This window comes from Scophthalmus maximus, chromosome 18 (assembly GCF_022379125.1).
Source record: "Scophthalmus maximus strain ysfricsl-2021 chromosome 18, ASM2237912v1, whole genome shotgun sequence".
Lineage (NCBI taxonomy): Eukaryota > Metazoa > Chordata > Actinopteri > Pleuronectiformes > Scophthalmidae > Scophthalmus > Scophthalmus maximus.
In genome coordinates, this window is record NC_061532.1 from 5,805,658 (window position 1) to 5,826,808 (window position 21,151).

The 21,151-nt window shown below is 41.7% G+C and overlaps 1 protein-coding gene across 3 annotated transcripts in view; it reads right to left on the reverse strand.

Annotated features, from left to right (window-relative positions):
* The window catches only part of LOC118289843 (centrosomal protein of 128 kDa), a 34,255-nt gene that overhangs the window by 10,945 nt on the left and 2,159 nt on the right, over positions 1-21,151 (reverse strand). The window contains exons 2-18 of one of the 3 annotated variants that reach the window (XM_035616940.2): positions 21,057-21,143; positions 19,564-19,696; positions 19,339-19,457; positions 19,006-19,097; positions 18,026-18,098; positions 17,360-17,470; positions 14,665-14,745; positions 14,416-14,490; positions 14,153-14,300; positions 13,062-13,201; positions 11,935-12,006; positions 11,431-11,616; positions 8,901-9,089; positions 7,951-8,391; positions 5,457-5,621; positions 4,572-4,721; positions 3,688-3,750 (exon numbers count right to left, since the gene is read on the reverse strand). In XM_035616940.2, coding sequence (XP_035472833.2) covers positions 3,688-3,750; positions 4,572-4,721; positions 5,457-5,621; positions 7,951-8,391; positions 8,901-9,089; positions 11,431-11,616; positions 11,935-12,006; positions 13,062-13,201; positions 14,153-14,300; positions 14,416-14,490; positions 14,665-14,745; positions 17,360-17,470; positions 18,026-18,098; positions 19,006-19,097; positions 19,339-19,457; positions 19,564-19,696; positions 21,057-21,143 — 2,325 coding nt within the window. Of the gene's footprint in view, positions 1-3,687; positions 3,751-4,571; positions 4,722-5,456; positions 5,622-7,950; positions 8,392-8,900; positions 9,090-11,430; positions 11,617-11,934; positions 12,007-13,061; positions 13,202-14,152; positions 14,301-14,415; positions 14,491-14,664; positions 14,746-17,359; positions 17,471-18,025; positions 18,099-18,344; positions 18,427-19,005; positions 19,098-19,338; positions 19,458-19,563; positions 19,697-21,056; positions 21,144-21,151 lie in introns of those variants that run through there. The other 2 variants (XM_035616941.2, XM_035616942.2) reach the window with 2 other exon arrangements.

Here is a 21,151-nt window from a genome sequence, read left to right on the forward strand (position 1 = left end):
CATTAGGGTGGCATTATGTTTTAAAATAAATGCAAAGGCAGGTTGTCTTTTTTTTCCCTGTTACGTGACATGAGAAACATTATGGAGAAAGAGAGACATATGACATGCAACAAAGGATATTGGTGTTGTACATAATGCGTCTTAACCACTTTAGCATCCAGGAGACCCTAAAGTGAGAATTTTATCTGAAACAGGAAAAAGGTTTTCGGTGACTTTCTGTTGCCTGATATGGTCAATAATGGAGGTTTATCGATTCCTACGTTTACAGTTTAGACACAGCCCTGTGCTATAACAATGAGAGGTGGTGGAGGGTAAACTGCTTCTGGTACCAATGGAACAGGATCCAGGAAGTCAAGTTTAAGAATTGACGACCGAAAAGAAAAGCCAAAGATATGGACAAAATAATGCACAGCAGTTTGCAATATTCATTGTTGTTATCTGCCAGAAATATTTGTCCTGGGCTCATTCAAATGAATATGGTGGCAGCGTTTTTTGAAGCAGGGCTCAAGTCAGTCTTAACACAGCATAATGCACAGCATTAACTGCATCAGCATGCACACAAAGATAATGTTAATATATTGAAGATAAGCAGATATACTGTTTACCATGTGCATTTTAGTGTGACTCATTTATCATAACATTTGCTAATAAGCACTAAACACAAAGTATTGGCAAAATATTGGGGAAAAAGGTCAATTTTGACCTAATGGTGACACTGAAGAAGAAAAAAAAAAGTTCACCAAAACTGTGCAATATTTCGTGATAACTCATCTAATAAAGTCAGAGACATTTCAGTCAAAATGACAAATGTCAGCCTTATAATGTCACTAGAGCAAAAGTCCAGGGATCACCAAAACTATTCGGGAGTCATCGTCTGGAAATGTCTACATAATTTTGTACCAATCCGTCTTGTAGATGTTGAGGTATTTAATAGACTATGAAAAACCTCAACATCTAAAGTACATCTTCTTTTAAAACATGCCTTTGTGGAAACGAAGGTGTTTATGCATGATCAGCGGACACCGAAAGCAAAGAGCAGGAATTTAAAACATTTTTTTACCCTTTCTGTCCCGTGCCATTGTAAACAACTTCGTCACTGCACTGGTGTCAAGCAACTTTCTCAACCCGTCACTCAAATCCAGATCCAAGCAAAATGAATTTCCCAAGTTAATGCCAAGCCAGCTCAAAGTATGGCAATGAAGTACTGCTGTGCCGAGGTTCCTGTCTCTGGGTGTACAACCGCATGGCAGTGTGTGTGTGGGAGGATAAGACATGCATCTTTGCCTCTCGCTCTCTTTTTTCATTCCTGAGCCATCAAAGGTGGCTCGGTGCGGTGGCAGACAAAAAGGATGTGAACCTGCTGAAAATCTGAACAAGTAGGCTGCGAGTTAAATGTGTCGTCTGTTGGGTTGAAGTGAAAGAAATGCCACTATTTTCTTAGAGGCGCTGCCGTGGAATCCAAGTGTCTGCCGCCGCTAATTTAAATGTGTGACTGTGTGGTTCGCATGTCTGCTGCAGAATGCAAGTAAATCTGCGACTGTGTCTTTGCTTACTGTTTGTTTGTTTCACCTCCCGCTGAGACAATGGTAAAGATAGCAAAGTTTACACAGAAGCAAAAAGTGGGGATGCTACAACTAACAGCAGGTGGAAAGGACACAGGAGGACGTGTTTATAGATATTTTCCACTGTGGCATTTCACTCCGTCAAAGAGTTTGAAGAGAAAGCAGATGGGGAAGTCCAAAGAGAAACATATTAAACTACAATGACAACTATTCCCAGGCTGGTTTCAAACGCAGAAGTCTGCCATTACATGGTGTGCACACACTGAAGACAGCTGTGCCCAGGGGAAACAGATGTACACCGGAAGTGGGTCACAAGTGAGAGAAGATACACAGCAAAGCAGCAAAGAAGCAGAGCAGCAAAGAAAAGACTTGAAAAGTAATCTTTGCTTTTTGTTCCCCGTTTGAAATTCCTTGTCAACTGATTCACTACGTACAGTAAACTCCCAGTGTTAACCTCTTGTGTGACAGTGCACTGCTCTGAAGAAACTTTCAACACGTGCCCCTACAACTTCTTGCATTAGTGCCTCTAAAGAGAAATAAGGAAGAAAGGCATCACAAGGTAATTGAAACCTAATACAGCCCTTAACTGTTAATGATTCCACCCATTAAGACGATCACTGGCGAGTTTGACTTCTTTTCAACATGACAGATTACAGATCAGGCGAGGCTTCGGCTCGCATGTCTGGCAGTTGCACTGCTGGCCCAGATTGGGAAATCCATAAGAGCAGATAAGAGCTGCCGGGGTTCATTAGCCCGGAGCAGCAAAGGAAAACTAGCTTAGAGCAAAGTTGGGGGGGAGTGTGTGTGTGTGTGTGAGTGTGTGTGTGTGTATGTTGCATTTATTAGTGTGTAAAGATTTGGGTATTTCCAGTCGGCCACATGCACAAAATATAATTGTTTGTCGGTAGGCTCCGTGGAAACTTGACTGTGCATAATAGGCATTTTTATTATGAACCTTTAATCACACAGCCTTGTTGAGATCTCTTTTTCAACAGAGACATGCAGACTTTCCAGGAAACATTCATAACCAGACAACCACCAAACAAAAACATCACAAACAAGGCCAGAAAACCACAAATCAACAAAGAACTGTGACTCTGAAAGATTGATATGTTTGGCTACTATTTAAAGATTGAATGCCGGTATTGTATATCTGCTTTTAAATCAAGTTTCTAATTAGGACGTAAACACTGGAGAGCACTACAAGAAGACAGAAGATGAGTTCTGTCTTGGTTGAGGAGGAGACAGGGAGATATACATTTGTAAAATCTGCATACAAAATTAACATTAATGTTGTGATTAAGTAGAAGAATCTGTGACTGTAAATTGAAAAGGTTGCATTTAAAGTTGCATGCAATGACCATTGTTGTCTTTGACCCATTAAATAGCAACAGCAGGTTAGGACTGAGATGAAAAACATATTTCCATGAGACGGTATACCAAACGGTATTCATCAGAATGTAAAGTAGCACAATTATCTGAAGTTGCCTGAAGCATCATTTTTAGAAATATAATATACTGTAAACTAAAGTGGTGCAAAGACATAGACGTCAGCAAAAGTATTTGCATCTACATGAAGTTTAACAACATAACAGCATAACATTTGTCATACCAGTGAATTGGTGTTGAATTGTAGAACACCAATTCCTATGGCCCAGAAGTCTCAAGCAGAATGCCAAAGCCACAACACAAATGAAAAAGTCACAGGACGAATCCAAAAGACACATTGGTTGCCGTGGCGATGTTCACAGGGTGGACTGAATGAATGTACTTAAGTAAAAGATGTGACGGGTGACTGTTAAAGTTCTGTCAAGCACCACTCATCAAAAGGTTTGAGTAGTCCGCCCTACAGTTGTACTGTTATGTCTCCATACATGGGTATAGCTTGTGATACATCTATCTGATTGATTTTCATTGGCTACATGACATGATGCTAATGTTAAAATACTTCATAGCTAGCTTCAGAGTAGCCTAACATTAGATGACAGAGTTCAACATTGCTCATTTGTGACAGTCACATAGCAAGTAATCATAGTATAGTACATTCATTCATGGTCCATCGTGTGAACATCGCCATGGCAATGGATGTCAACATCTGTTGTCTCTCACTTGTGCTATCACTCACTTTGCTGGTTATGTTGTGGCCTTTGCCTTCTGTTTGCAACATCTGGGCCACCGTAAATTCTGCCTGTTTGTACAAACAGACCAGACACAGTGTTGACATGAACTTATCTTCCTTCAAAAAACCCTGAACAAACAACATTTACCTACTGCGACGAAAAGATTTTAAATAGTCAGCGCAGGCGTCCGGTTGATGAAGCCTTCATCCTGGCATATGTAAGAGAAGTATTCCCTGATGACGGAGCATGCATGTGTAATCAGATTGGTGTTGCATGTTCGTTAGCCAAGACTGGCAGTCTGAGCAGAAGAGCTTACAAACAGACAACAGATTACGCTGTTTTCTCGTTTATCCTTTACTATGGCTTCATTTCACTGTCTCGAAAGATTGCCCATTTTAATGTTTAATTATGGAAATGAAAAATTAAAACTAAATCCATTGTCAGATTTAACACCAATCTAAAACTATATGCAGCTTTGAGCTTTTTGGTTCTCTGGGCCCAAACCGATTCTCATCTACCCTTGTATATACTGTAAAACTGTAGGAATCCATTTTTTTTCCCCAGCAGAGAATTTCAGACAAGAGCACACTACTTGCTCAGAATGAACAAACAACAAAAGCTCAAGTAAACGAGGGACTGCTTTGGAAAGTTAACCATCTGAGTAAAATAAAGATACAGTTAGTTTTCTCAGGAGTTTGTGGACCACTGGAGCTAAATTCAACAATGGAGCAGTATCTGAAAACTCCAACTGATGCTGCTCTGTATCTGCTGGTTGTGTAGATATCAGTGTTGTGTTTGTGTGAGCTTTTTGCCCCACAGTAGCCAAAAACCATTCAAACAACATTAAAAAATAAAAATAGAATAAAATATAATGTCATGAAATGATTACCTGTAGTTTGTCTTCGCCATTCCTTGCCAGGCTGCGGCAGGCGGTATCTAGTTCCTCACCCATTGCGGTAAGGATCGTTTCTTGTTCCACTTCCATCCGCAGCAACTTCTCATCCACTTCTGAGGCACGTCTCCGTTCAGCTGACCTGACCTATGGAAGATGGCACAGAGCTGAGTGGGGTATAGATGAAAATGCAAATGCAAATTAGACATCACTTTCTGGTATTTATAATTATGTAATTTGGATTTTAAAAGCCAGTAAAAATACATTTATTTTCAGCAAAATTTCTGTGGGTGTTGAGAGTGAACATCCACAGGTTTGCTTATTACAAGAGAATTTTTCTTATTGTGTGTTGTTATACACACACAAACAAAGACTGACAATTTGGGGCATTAGAGAGACAATCCAGTTTCCGCTCACACAAAAAGATCTAGCTCAGTTTCCTTCTCTGGCCGGCACTGTCAATAGTTTCAGGTTCTCTACCAGGACACAGTCAATCGATATGTCAAAGGCACAGGAACCAAGTGATCAGTGCTGCCCAGGGACCGTGGATCATTATCCTGTCCCTGGGATTATAAACCATCCACGTTACATTAATAAGAGCCCCCATTCACCCCATTCAAATCAATACATGGATCCCCCCAAAGAGACCAGTACAACTTGTCAGAGGCCTGTCAGAGAGGGCTTTCATCTGCTGTTGTAAAACACCCGACGACATATTGATGACGTCTCTTTAAAAATAGTGCTGATTTGGCATCGTATAACCTTTCGAACCATTCCTCGGTTTATACGATCACATGACCCTACCAGATATCCTAGATCTTACTGCCAGAATGGAAGGGAAGCAATGTTTTATAAAACACAGCAGAGGGGGGTCGGGCTTACTTTGTCATCCAGTTCCTGTTTGAGGAGTTGGTGCTTTCTGTTGAGGAGTGCATGTACCTCGTCCTTTGTGCTCAGCTGCGCTGCCAGCTTATCGCACTCATCCTTCATTCTGTCCAACTTGATGCGGAGCACCCCGCACAGCTCCTTGTCTGCCGCTGCATCTGCCTAGTAGAGAGAAGACGTGTCAGAGGCCACGATACGCAGGCAATAAGTCGAGATAACAAGGAAAGGCGGTTTATCGGCTGCAAAAGTGTCAACTTAAAGCTGGTTGTATCTTTTTCTGATTTTCAGGCCCTAAAATATACTGAGGATGTGAGGAAATGGTGCTAATAAGTTTTCAAAGTCACCATTTGGTTCATACGAGTGTTGCTCTATGGATCATAAATCCAAAATTTGCCAGTGGGCTCCAACAATTTGCAAAAGACCTTAATTCCCATCTGTTAGGCACAGGGTGAATTCACAGGGAGCCCTGACGTGACCGACCGTGCTGCACAAACAGAGAACATCATGTCATTGGGTCGAGAAGATGGTAAAATGCAATTGCCAACTCTCTGAAATAATTGTCTATTTCTTAAAGGGACATTAAGCGAATTTGGAGAAAGCTTGTTTCTCCCTCTGTTGTTAATGTTGTGATTTTATTGATCTGGCCGGGCCGTGAACCCGAGACCTTGGGTATGGGAGACCGAAGCGTTAAACACTAGTCCAAAATCACGGAGTTGCAGCACCATCGGCTAGCACGTATGTTAAGGTGCGACGAGTGATGTTTACAAACTACACTCGCAATGCTGTGGTGTGGTCTGCACCATCTTTTTTGTTTTCGAGTTACAGGGCCTGAGCTGAATCGAAAACCCAGATTTGTTTTCGGCGGACACACAGAGCCGAAAGCTCGCGGACCGTGAAGAAATATTCGCTGATTTTTACAAAATATGTACTGCTTAAGAATCACTTACTGCCCCTTTAATACATGTTCTTGGCTTGCAAAGGCAGGAGATATCAGACCTTTCTATCCACAAGGATCGAATTATAACACACAGCTCAAAATAAAGTGAAGTTGGAAAGAACGGCAACGACTGAGGTGATTCGGGAGTGACACAAACCAAGAAAGACTGGAAAACCAGAGCAGTTTAGGGTGAGGAGAGAGAGAGAAAAGAAATGCAAAATTAGAACTGGAGGGAGGAAGTAAGAGAGGGATTAAGACAGAGAGAGGCGGCGAGAGGGGAGATAGAGCGGAGGAGTAATCTAGAATGAGAGGACAAGGACAAGAAAATAAAAATATGTTAAACTTTCCCTGAAAGTTGACTGTATCAACATTGTAATATAAGCTTGTGGCTATGAACTACGAATACTGGGCAGCCTCCTTAGCGCGGCTGCAGCACTTGTGGGCTTAGTGCTTAAAAAACAGTGTAGCAAACGCCCTTGTCCTCACTGCACTTGCATATGACACCGTTTCAATGAGCTATGTCAGATATTAATGCCATTCAGCGCAGCTAATGGGCTAAACTCAACCATATCGGAGAAGACCATGCCCCTTAGGAAACAATGCACCCATGAGGACTTATCGTGGGGGTAAGAGGGACAAGGGAGTAAATTGGAGGACTTTAGGATCTTCAGCGCTGCCTTGATGAGGCTTCAGAGGTCTGATATAAGGGTTTTTAAATATTCACGCTCGGAGCTCTGGAGAGGCCGCAAGAATCCACGGGGCACCACACACCATTAAGAGCTCGGCTATCCTCGATTCACCCGCACTCGGAAGACGGCGCCTCGGCCAATGAGGAATAGTTGCTCTAAATGAGAATTTTGTGTCTCGCCGAGTCGGAAATGTGCCAGATGTTTAGAGGCTGAGGCATGTCGCCCTGTGCTGAATTTGAAGAGTGCGCCGCTGATACTCAAAATGTCAATTACAAGCGTGGCAGTCTGTGATCCGTGCCTAGGTGTGAAGAAGAGAAAGCTCTGGTTGGCTTATGACCTTGACATCTCGAAAGACTTGACAAATTATGAGAGTGGAGCATGTGATACATTATCCAATGCTTGGCACTGGCTTTGAGAGATTTAAAATAATTGTTTAACATTTTTTAATATTAACTTGTTACATTTTTATTTTTTACCAGGAGTTTGATGAAAAGATTGAAACCGTTCTCTGTGTGCTAAATTATTTAGCTCCAGCCAGCAGCCAGGTAGCTCTGATTAACATGAGGAGTGGGATCAGGGGGAGACGGCTAACCTGGCTTTTACCAAAGGTAACAATTACCAGTCTCTCAAAGTTTACTAATCAACAGGTTAGATTTTCTTTGTTAAATCTGTACAGAAATCTAAATTATCATGTGCCACACTTTTTCTTTCTTGGCATTTCCAGTCTCTATGCTAACCTAATATAACCACCAGTTGGATGTAGCTACACATTTACTGTACAGACAAGTGGTATCATTTAAACTATTCCTTTCACTATACACTTTCTTTCCAAAAAAAAAAATAGACAATGGTAAAAAGAACCTACCTTGAGATGTGCCATTTCATCGTGCTCCCGACTGCAGAGCTTAAGTTTGTCCTTCACTTCACGGTCCTTCTTCATCTTGTTGTCTTCCATCATCGCCTTCATGTTGTCCACTTCCTTCTGATGCACCTCTCTCTCTAGCTGCAGCTGTTGACCCAGTGCTGCTTGCTCCTGCTGCGTTGCTGTCAGTTTAGCCTGCAGTTCTGCAGAGCCCTTCTGGAGCTCCTTCCTGGAGCTCTCCTCCTCAGCTAACCGCTGTGCGAGCTGGCCACGGGCTGCGGTCATCAGCTTCAGGGCGGCCTGGAGCTCGTCCTGTGTTTCCCGGTCTCTTTGACAACGACGAGCTTGGGTGCTGGCTCGTTCCTCCAGCCTCTGGTTCTCTTCCCTTAGTTTTGTTTGGACGGCGGCCTGACGCTGAGTCTCCTCCACCAGAGCCTCCCTCACCTAGGGTTTAGAGCATAGTTAGGATTATCAAAGCTCTTTTAATTAATCTTTATCTGAAGTTTGTGTTTGACATTCATTTATCAGCACCTCAATCTGAAACCAAGCAACTTGATTTACAAATGTCTGGGATTTGTACATGAATGCTAATGTCCTTGAAACAAAACAAGCATTTCAGAAAGAATAATGAATATATTTAGTTTGGCAAAATTTCAATGGCACATCTTGTGCTGGCTAATTATATTCAAATTGGTGTCATCATTACACAACATTCAAAGACCACACTCATGGTGGTAGAGTGATCCTGTTTGATTCAACTTCACTGCTGATAGATGTCATGTTTGAAAAGCTGCAGTAAACTAATCTTGAATGAATGAACTGGAGAGTCAGTAAAAAGTTTTTAAAAAACCTAACCCACTGTCTGTGAACCTATGGGTGAAGAAAATGTAGTTTTTTTGTGTCCCTCGTGATCGTGAAAGAGAAATTCTATTTCTGGATATCAAAGCCCACACCTCCCGCATTTCCTGCTCCAGAGACAACTGCCGCTGGCGGGTCTCGGACAGCTCCACGTCCTTGCGGTGGAGTTCTTCCTCGCGCTGGGCCAAGCGGCCTAGGATTTCAGCGAGCTCCCGGCGGGCCGCCTCAGTCTGCTGGCTCAGCGCCTTCAGCTGAGCCAGAGAGCTCTCCTTTTCCCTGGCTGCCTGAAGGGAGAAAGAAAGAGCACAAGAGTGGGGGGTGGGGTGGATATAGGGATAGGAGCAGGGAAATGAAAATGACAAATGAAGAGGAGGACGAAGATGGTGTACAAAGAAGAGCTCTAACAATAATGATGAGAGCAAGAGAAAGAGTGACAGACGGAGAGAGGGGGAGCGAAACATATGCGGTAGCAGCTCCGGCGCTGATAGGAAAACGCCAGCACTCAGTTGCCTGATAAGGGACAATGGTCAGGTCTGTTCAAAGCAGATTGCTTCTAATACTCGGGCTTTGACAGGAATTTGCAAAGACTTTGCTGTAGCTCAGAACCTAATCATTTAATTGAGCACTTGATTCTCTCCCCTAATTCATTAAGGGGGCAGAAATGATTTGGTAAGGAATTCACGTCACGTCGTCGAGTATGCCAGGTGGGATTCTGTCTGTCTGTCTGTCGGTCCGTCCGCGAGGCGCGCAGCTGCCGACTGCGAGTTTGGAGGTGACTCGCTCAGTTCAAATGGGATGGAAATCACTGGGAGGTGACTTTCAAGGTAACAACAATAGTCAGCCATTAATTATTCAACTTCGCACAACTGCTGTAACATAGCAGGCGAAGGTGCTCAGACTACTTGACTTCATGTTTGTACAAATACATTATTCAAGAGTTTTAATCTGACATTGATACAAAGCCCTCTACGCTCTAAAGACAAAACAGAGTCTGAATTAAAATTAACAGAGGAAGGCAGACTGTGTCCAACCTATTTGATTTGTTTGGAATCAATAGCAACATTAATAAAAACATTATTATACTGGTGTCTTTTAAAGGGTATTTAGTTTTTCCTCTATAAAATTCTCATTATTTCATTTAAAGCTGAGACCAGTTTTCTTTCTCTTCATCATCAGACGGCTGCATGTGACAGACCGTATAGACTGCAGAGGACGTGTGTTTATATCAGCCCTGAAAAGAGATCAAAACATGTATGGAAGGGAGGACTTCTCCCTATTGTAAGGGAAGACTGCTGCAAAAAAAAAAAAAACATTTGAGATATGACATCTGAGAAACAGAGTGGACACTTTTAGCGATGCGGTGTCTGTTATTTCCACAATTCCTGTCAAAATGTCTGTGCATCACTTAGTCAGTTTTTCAGCAACCTTCCACCGTCCACTGATGTATTCTGACACCGGTGTGTTATAAAACTACAGGGGTCAGTTTGGCTGAGATAAATCTTATTTTCTCAGCACTAGCCTGAGGTGGCACCAGGAATCAGTCTACTGCTGGAGTTGAGAAACACATTTGGTGCAGACGTTATTGATTACTTCACTTTTTCAAAACGTGCTGTCAAAGTCAAAGCAGTCAAGTATGAGCCGGAGTCCACGGCTAAGAAAATGCAACACGGCGAGTGAGAGGCTCAGCTGTTGCTCGTAGTGCAGCCTGATGGTTTCGCTTTGAGTCCAGCCGCCAGCAGCAGCAGCAAAGTTTGAGACAGAGCTGCCTGGTGCTGATGAGCATCAACCGAAAACTAGTCAATAACTTTTGATGGATTCATTTAGGCTAAATGAGGGACTGCTGCCTACAGGAACAGGAGCACACCCGACTGCTAACAGGTTTTCATTGGTAGTGATAGTAATATTTTAACAGTCATCAAATGCATATGTGTTTTTGTTGTACATTGTTACTGTATGTGCAGTACAGTGTGTTGGTAGATATTTCCTGCCGGCTGTTCAGAGGCTTTGCCATCAAGTGTGTATACTACACATATCGACATGGACAATTTCTTTGTCTATGTAGCTGGCGCTTAAGCGGTTTCAGTTTTAACAGACTAGACCTACAATAAATACACAGTGGGCATTCATATAATTATCTCTAGAGTTTTTTTTACGTTTCTTGTACAAGTCTAGCTAAATTGAATGCTTTCAAACCCCACACCTCCCGTCTGTAATGAATACCATCATGATTTGTTGCCCTTGATAATGATGGTACAACAACACATTGATTCTGCGATACTCGATACATTGTGGGACAATAATCTACGATATATCAAGATATCTGTGTAGATTTAACCTTACTGTTTTCATAGAGTAAGTAGTACTCTTCATAACAAGTGAACTGAAATTCCCGTGTAAAATTGGTTAAGTTTAAAGTACACGGTGTGAGACAAATCATGATAATTTCTATCACTTCATTCCTTTTGTAGTATTATGTTGATATAAGACAGAATAAGGCACATCACTCCACTTGACTCTTAGTGAATTGCTAACACGGTCTTTTTTACCGTGGCAGGAGAGCCAACATTATAAAGATCAGCGGTTACTTGGTGTCAAAACTCTCATAATGAATGCATCTCCACCGACCTGCGAGGCCTTGTCAGTGTGGAATTGAGCCTGGGCCTTTGCCTCCTCCAGCTGCTTCTGCATCCTCTTGCACTTTGCTCTCCACTGGCGCACGGCCTCCAGGGCCTTGGTCTTCAATTCATCTCTGCTCCTTGTGCTCTCCTGGAGTATTGCCTCCGTCTCCCTCCTCTCTGCCTGCCCTCGGCTCTGAAAAGGAAGGACTGAATTCATGAATAAAGTGTGTGTTCATTTTTTTATAATCCAAGTCAAAGTTTTAGACCATTGGGTCGATCCTAGAGTGTCTCGTAGGCCTAACACAGTAGGGTTTCATTAATTGCAACTCAAGATTTTCCAATTCTTTAAAGTGCAATTTTGTGAAGTTGTGGCCCACTAAAGCCATTAAACACAGGATGCTTCTAATTTAAATTACCGCTAGAAAAAAAAGCACCACTTGTACAGAGTCCTTGATTTGAATTACCAGTGCACTGACGAACTGCGGTGTGAAATAATAACCAAACAAAATACCTGCATCTCCCTCAACTGCTCCAGCATTCGCAGCTGCTGTTGCTCGCGCCGCGCCAGGTCTGTTGACAATTCCTATATAGGATATAGGAAAGAGAAGGTCAAGGACGTGTGCATGTATTAGTACTATAGCTGATGGAAGGAGGAAAAAGAGACAGAAAAGCAAGAGGAATGGTTTTAGGGCAATGGAAGCTAGGGAAACATGGAAAAAGTCCGTTTAAGAAGGTGTGATACATTCTCAGAAAAGATAAAGTGTTAATGGTGGGTATGGTGGGCAAAGACGAGGACAGCAGACAAAGACAGAAAGGTCAAAGAAGGTTGAGACTATGTTTTGATTCTGCCTACAATTGGATTATCTGCCACATTGGTCTGAAATGTATTCTGAGAGGAGCGCTGCACTGGATTAACTCTCCTAGCCACAAGAAAGTCACAATCACTTTGAAGTTTGACTGCAGTCTAACGTGAGGGCGTATAAGGTTACCCTGGTAGCACTTAGGTGTTTATACGGAATAAAGTCTGTCAGTTAGATATAATTAGTCAAAGTCTGATTAGCAGTAGACCTATTACACTGTATATAAATTCAGTCACTGAGAAATTGAATCTTCCAGCCCATTCTCCTCATTATACTTCGTTTTCGCTCATTTACCGTTAAAATGAAACGAATGATTTCCGACACCTATTTTGATCTAGACATAAAAACCATAAGAGACGCCCCAGGTTATACATGCAAACGCCCACTTCATCTTTCAACACCTACTCGGCAATAGGGGAAGCGTGGGCGTTTAAACAGATTTTACAGCAAAAGAAAAAAATCTGAGATTAGAGGAATGTGCCAGAGCTTAAAGTGCAGCGATTCTTACTGACATTTTATTGATACCTGCCATAGCCTTGAATAGCCATGCTTAGCAAAGGGAGTGTTATGTTCTAGATTTTTTTTTCATGTCTAGTTACAGTGATGGAAGGGACATAATGCACCAGTTTGAGGAGGATAAATGACTGCTGGTTGACTTCTGATCTCCTATTCCAACTGTCCCATCATCTGACTAGTAAAGGAAAGACATGTCGTGCCTTCTCTGAACCACAAGTCTTAAAAGCTCTAGTTGTTAACACAACTTCTCTGACACACACACCTCCACCTGTGAGCTGAGCTGGACCCTCTCCTTCTCCTTGCTCTCCAAAGCCCTCTTCAGTTCCACGACCTCACCCAGGACAGAGGCCTTGCACAGCTGGACCTGCAGCTCCGCCACCTCTTTTTCTAGGTCTGCACGATCTAACACATGCATGCAAGCACGCACACAAACAAACAAACAAACAATCAAGTTGTTGTTAAATCTGATTTCTGCAGGTTAAGACAAGAAAAGTAGAAGACATAGTGGCACAACCTATTAGGGAACAAGAGGAATAAATATACAGTATCATAAACAAGCCTTGAGTAAGAAAGATATTTAAGCAGATTTCCATTAAGAATTATTTTCTCACCCTACCCTGACTTAAAAACCCTTGTACCTTATACTTTGGAGGCTTATATGTATGGTTCACAGTCAGTCTCTTAACTTCCTCACTTTTGGCCAAGACAACGAGTTGATTGGTGTGAATGTGATAAATAAATTAAAGCAAGTGATTGATGCAGGATCATTGTATGATATCAACAAAAAAAGATGCTGATATAGAAGCAAAGTATTTGTGGAGATACAGTTAGGGAACCAGGAAGTCCTGAACTATTTTTTATCCAATCTATGTGAAATTCAGATACAAACTAATTATCTAAGGCAGCTGAAAATTCCATTGTATATTGAAATACTATACAACTTGAGACACTTTAATGAGAATCAGTCATTTTCAAGCTTTCACTAGCACTTTAGGTCAACTCATACCCTAAAATCAATATCATTGCAAAAAAATGTTAATGTTGAGATAAGATGTTCAATACTTTTCTCTAATATACTCTCAATTTTCTCTTCTCTTTTTGTACCATAATTGAATAAATATTCAGTCCTCTCACAGACACTCCACATGTCCTCTGTCTTTACCCTTGCTGGCCCTGTATCTGATCTCAGGTATCTCCCTTCCCATTGTCCTGCAGTCACCCTTTCACCCACTCTTACAGGTATTTTGATCCAGCTTTTGGCAATGTGTGTGTATACTGTCTACATTTTTTCATGAAGGAGAATTTGATATAAATAAAACAAAATATTGCTAGCCAATATATTGAGTTCAGTACCTGGCCCTCGCACTCCACCTCTTCCCTCCTCCCTGTCAGTGTGGTTAACATGTGGTCGAACAGCGGGGTGAGAAGTCTCCAGCCGGACCCTCTGGAGCTCAGTCTTTTCCTGCCTCATCCTCAGAAGCTCACCACGCATGTCTTCCACCTGGAGATCACACACAGACACAGAAAATCAGAAGGTTTCGGTCTATTTGCTGCTTTTTCATTAGTCTTGCAGGGGTTTACTGTACAATCGGGTACAGTAGTACCCACAAACCAACCTGTTGAACGAGTGACTCTCTGCTGTCCTCTGACTGTTCCAACAGCCGTCGAGCTCGCTCCAGATCCAGCTCCATCTGAGGAAAGCACAACATAAAGAATGTCAGGATGATACATCATAAACAAGTGTTGAATCCATGCAGAAGGTGTGATGTTTTGGAAGATTTGACCTATAGGTCAAACTTTTATAAAATCTAGTTGCCTAGAGTGGATTTCTACTTTAATATACAAACATGTCTATATTCAATCACCTTGGACTTCTCTGCTTTCAATAACCTGGCTGTCACAGCCTCGTCTCTCTCGTGGGATTGAACTGGGCGTCTCGCTAACGGCTAAAAAACATGAGCAGAATCACATAGAGGAGACAGCTTATATTAGTAGAAAGCACACACATGAATGAGTACGGTAAAAAAAAGAAAGAAAAAAAAAAGAAGCAACATGAGAGGCACTGTTGCACCATCCCCTCTTCTTGGAACGAGCATCATGGTGGATTTGTCCAAGAGCTTAGATCCCACTCAAACCAACTCATTCTGAGCAGGCTGAGGTGATGAATTGCAGGCTGCTCGCAATAACAGCTACCCAAGTGACTCATCATCTATTTGATTCACATCACAGCGGGCCCATCGGTGGGGGATGAATGTGCCCTCTGCTCTCCCTCTTCTCCTGCTCTTTAGTAGTAAAAGAGATTATTTTCCTCTTCATTTCCTCGCGCTTGTTTATTTACCCTTAATTTTTGGACAAATGCATTATTTCCCATCGCCCCGGGCCCTGCTGGTGTCCCATTAGGGCACTACAGAGGAGAGGGATGCAAATTAATTGCCAGCTACTATCATTACACAGTGTGTTGCAAAAGTCTAGCTCGACAGAGGTTATCAGTCTGGATGCAGCTACACAGCGCCCCTATGTGGTCTGTTAATGAACTGCAGCAGACATGGGAGGGGACAGATACCAAGACACTGATTAGCTTCTATAAAACACTGACCTCCGCGCCAGTAACGGAGAAATGAAGGGTTCGGTGATTTCCATATGAACTAACATAATGCTGATGATGTATAATAAGAAAGATTTGCGAGGTCGAGGAGAAATGTGAGCAATAATACAAGATAATGTGTTCTTCACTGTGACGGTGCGTATCTACAGAGTGCATCTTGCTATGAGTCTGCACCACTAAGGTGCACCGAATGACAGCGCACTCTCAGCTTTTGATGCTTTTAGACAAATACATGACCCCCCCAAAAAACATGACTCATATGATACAGGAAGGTTACATTTGCTTACTTAGAGACCATTTTCACTGCATCAAAAATAATTCCCTCTGCACTTTATAGTCTCAAGGAGCAGAGCAGGAGGGCTCGGTGAACAATTGCTTGCTTAGAGACCATTTTCACTGCATCAAAAATAATTCCCTCTGCACTTTATAGTCTCAAGGAGCAGAGCAGGAGGGCTTGGTGACAGTGAGAACAAACGATGGAAGATGGCAGTACATTAGAGAGAAACCCCTTCACTAAAACCGAGAGCAACACTGTGGTAGAGCAACATTAAGATTTTTTTTGTGTGCATGTTCCGTGACTGTATTCAAGCATATTTTCGTATTTTATGGACAGGACTTAACCACAGTGCTAAATTGTCTGGAAGATTATTAAATCACACCAATTACAGTAAATGTTTTTGGTTGGCAACTACTCAACAGAGATCACAGTCTTTTTTGTGCTTTGTGTACCACAGTTGGCAGAAGAGATTTTGGTTTTTATTAGAAAACTGAGGTTTAATAAATTGTGTAAATGTCAATGGTCTGTATTATCACTCAAGAGCAACCAACAGGAATTCATTCCAGTTTTTGTTTGTTCCGTGTGGGTAGAAAGTCCCACTGACTTCAGCTGTTAAATTTCACCTCATATTGAAAAACAAGACACTTACATCTGGCACAAAAGCAGCACAGAGCACAATGACAATGTCTCTCACGACAAACACATTTGTCATTTTATCAGATCCCTTCTTTTGTGTTTTTCTGGATTATCCACTTGAGGTCTTCACTGTTTAACTGGCTTGATATTCACGTAAAACAACGACATCCTGCTGTACTTAGTCCGTTGTGGGATAAAATACGCAAGTTCACCTTGTACAACTCCTTCGTAGAAACATTCCTGACAAACGTTTTGTTTGAAAGCAGTGAAGGGGCACGATGCTCGGCTCGACGTCATGACTGTCAGCTATCGACGACAGCGTCGTACTGGTTGGGAATGTTATAAATTGTGCAGGACAAAATAAAATTTTTATATTGTGTTGATGTGAGACTAAAAGTCAGAGGATCATAAAAGTCCTCAGGTTTCGTCCTCTGGGTGCTTCCATGAATATTGCATAGCCACGCTGCTATCATGACTAAAACTTTAATTTCTTTGAATGCTTTTTTAGAACTAGAAAGCATGACTAAAATTATTCATGAATACAATGACTCTGCCTCCTACTACATTCTTCCTGTCTGCTCGGTCTCGAGAGAGAGAAAATGCATCCGCCTTGGAAGGTCTTAAACAAAGAAGCTGAATGCTTGATGCTCTTGCGACTTCCATTTTCTCTGAGCTTATAAAGAAAACTTATTAGGAATCAGCCAATCAGCTCTTACTGTGGAAAGGTCCAACTAAATTGAGACTTAACAACCCTCAATCCTTTTGCTACAAAGTTGAAAATGTTGCTGTTGGAGACACGACAGGCACCAGCATGATTCTTGAAATATTTGAAATTCTGCTCTTTCGATCAAAGTTTATTTGAAGACTGTATTCCATATGTGATGTTTACTTTGTTGCTTTCTTCATTAGTGTACATGTGTTTACAAGGGTCCTTTGCATTACTCAGTGATGCATAGCCTAACATGTTGATGTAAAATTTCGGGCTGTCCTATGTGCTTCTGTCTTTAATCGTAGCAGACGAGTGGTGGTCGAAGAGTGTCACCTCCAGCAGCTCGTCGGACATGGCCCCACGCGGCTCGGGCCTCCTCTCCCTCTCCTCGCCGTGCATCTCTCTCTCCAGCTCCTGCAGACGCCGCTCCACGCGAGACGACACCTGCAGACAGTCAGACGGAGGATTGCCTCGGGTCACGAACACGGGGATCGCAGCGGGATGTGATAAATGAGACAACGGGAAATTAAAAGCGTGGGTGACAGAAATATCTTTCAGAACTGACTGGAAAGTATTATATTTGGGATGCAAAAAAATTCCCCTGTCTTATAGGGACCTGTGTTACAGTTAATGCCTTTATCTTGTCACATCCACAGACACGGCGAGATAACAAATATGAAATGTGTTAGCTGTCATTAGAAGCGGCAGATTTGTCACCGCAGTCATGGTGCAGTGTGGAGCCTCGTTCCTGGAAATTATACTGGAACATTTTTTTTAAGTCAGACTTTTATGAAGTTACAGCTTAAAAAAAGGAAGGTGTTGGCCCATAGCTGTCTTCAATCAAGAAAAGAAAAACACATGCATGCTCCGTATTTTGTACGGCCGTTTTCACCCATCAATAACTGTGATGAGACGATAAATTCGAGATGCAATCCACTCTTCTTGTCACACTCACAGAGCTAGAAAGTACAGGTAATGAAATACACAGCCCAGACTCACTGAGTCTTGTCTCTGGGAAGTTGTCATGTGGCCTGTGAGGCTCTCCATCGCCCGCCTGGTGTCAATATCAGACCTATAACAACAACAACAAAAACAGAGTGAAGATGTATTCACAGCAGTGTTCTCTGTTGTTTTGAAAAATCCCATTTCAGGGCCTCAATGATCAAAAATGTGAAGGCGATATTTGGCATGGCTAAAAATAATTTCACAGCCTCAGAGGTTGAAATGTGGAGGTGGTGGATCAGTTTGGTCCTGTGAGCAGCACCAAGGAAGAACTTCAAAATGTCAAATATTAATGCATGTTCAGAGAAGGATCTACCTCTCTTTTGACATTGCAGTTGTATCCCTTTAAGTTCCCTGTGACGCTTTCATCATTTTCTCTTGAAGGAGCTTTCAAAGACCTGAAATCAATGCATCGCTTTTTTCAAATCTCAAACTAAAACTATTCATGTACAGTGGATATGAAAAGTAGGAGAATAATAACCTGCACTAGTCCAGACAGAAGCAAGTTAGTGTAGAATATAATTTAGAAAATCTGTGGGAGGATGTTAAGAAGAGACTACGTAAGAGTCCACTTGCACTTAGTGTGTTATACTAAGTTAGGGTGTACTTTTACACAATTTGTCAATTGTCAATTTAAGGGTACATGGACCAAAGAAATACAGGTAATTTAGTGTTTCATTTAAATAAATCATAAGCAATAAGTTGCCTTTAGACAGATTTATCTGTTTCTTATGTAAAATGAATTTTTAAAAGAGCCTGTTTTAAGATTTCATTAGAGGCAGTTAAACAAAATTATTCAAGAGAAAACATTTTACTGTGCATGTCCATCATCATTTTATTCATAAAAACCACCTTATCTGGTAAAATTAAATCAACTGGTGAATTTACTTGTGTATCATTTACTCTGCTGTGTGGAAACAAAAAATACGTGGTTTTACTGTTCATAATGTTCAGACTCTTTCCTTCTTGTCCAGTACCTATTCCTCCGGAAGATTTCTTTATCCAGGTCGTCTGACAGTCGCAGCTGGTCACAACGTAGGTCCCTCAGGGACTGGTGCAAAGAATGAATCTGTGTGAGACAGCCACAAATACACAACTGATTACACAACTTAAGACACAAGCAAAGCAAAGCAGAACTACTGTAGATGTGACTACATTAACAACCACTGTAATAAGCATTCATCAAGGCGGCATTTGGACTGACTACACAATAGGAAAATACCAAAATGTTAAAAACAATATCTCATTTGATAATAACATGAAAGAAACAAGTAGCACTGATTGATGGTTGGTCTATCCACATTGCTTACATCCTTTCCTTTCAGGCTGGCATCCTGGAATCGAACCCCCGCAGACTGAGACCTCCTCGTCCTTGCCGCAGCACCTGTGTAGTTCTTCAGTGGCGAGGTAGGGAGGAAACGTGGGCCTTCTGAAACACAGACACAAAGATGTCAGTAAGTGTTTGTTTTTGGAAACAATATGATAAAACAGGAGGAGGCAGACCAGTCAGCAAATGCCTCTCTGTGTCTCCGTACCTGACCCTGAGCCGGCCTCCAGGTCACTGGTGTGCAGGGTGGAGGCCGAAGCTGAACCACTACGAGCCCCGTTAGATCTGCTCAGCCTCTGTGTCTGCAGCTGACTGATCGACTCCTCCAGGTTTTCCCTGAGCTAGAAAAAAGTACATGATGAACTAACCAAACAGACAAAACAAAAATACACAATTCCTAAATAAGATTACGCCCCTACAGTTGACAACTGAAAAATGAAAAAACAATGTGATGCTCGACTGTGAGATCACCTAAATAGTATAAAAACAAGTTTTTTCCTGGGAAAGAGGAAGAAAACATCTGTATCTTAACAACTGTAGTTTTTTTTACCCCACAGCAGAAATGTGTCAAGCAATGCCCTGATAATTTGTGGTAACGGCATATTTTATTAAAAAAATTAAATGAATAAAGGTGCCCTAATCAACAATAAATTAAAGACAACATAAAAGCTCAAGCGTACCAAACAGCAAAGTTGATTAAAATTAACTAAAATAAAACCAAAGCCACTGATTTCATCTTCACAGTTAGAGGCAAAGAATCTCAGCTTCCGATTTGTGATTTTGTAAAACCTTTTCATGCACTCCTTGTAGTACATGAGAATATATATTTGTTGACAATAACATATCTATTAAAACTCTTAAAATATGTCGCTTGTAAAATGATAATTGCCTGAGTCAGCTGAAGACATGATTAGGACGGTGCCAGTCTATCCTTGGAACCAGGAGAAACCCTGGTTGACATGCCTTCAGATTTGTTGCGGTTATGGTTATGCACTAAAGATGTGGATTGATAAAAACTGTCAAACCCTGATCACAATGTCCTATCTAATCATATTCCTGTGCTGCCGCCTAGGCCTGTCACAATAATTACGTTATCAACGTATCGTACGATACATGAATTCAAACTCAATTTTGACCTCAACAATAGCCATTGTGTTTTTGTTAGACAAGTCAGTTAAGTCTTTGTCTTGTGAATTGATTATTTTTGATAGGGGTCAACTAGGCCTCGTTTTGTTTTATTCATTCAATTATCTGGCCCCAGCGCCTCATCCCATTCCCCCACAATTTGTTTTAACCTGTTGCACATTTTTCAAGGTCTGTTAACAATAAAATTAAGTTTATTTACACGTTCACTTTGACTGCTGCATTTGTTTGGTTGTTTCATTGCACTCCTTTTCCTTTTAAAGAGGGAATGTAACAATATCGTGCAACGAAAAGTAATTATCGTGACAGGCCTACTGACGCCAGAGTACTCCCACAACTGCTGGGGGAAAGGTGACACATGCTCAGAAGTTTCTTGAAGCCTGGTTTTATTTGTTTTAAAACGGCTTCAATGAGAATCAGTGATTTAGTGCTTCAACAACAGACATTTCCAACAGAGCTAACATCGAAACTTGACCATGTGTGCAATGGAAAGACCAACATCAAACCATCTGCATCTTTAAGGATGTAAATACATAGATAATCAGACGGGTGTCTCACCAGTGCCATGGCTTCCGCCTGATCATCCGTGTGATCCCTGTACTGGCCCAGCATCCGGTCTACTTTGGTCAAGTTTCTACTGGTGTCCTACCAGA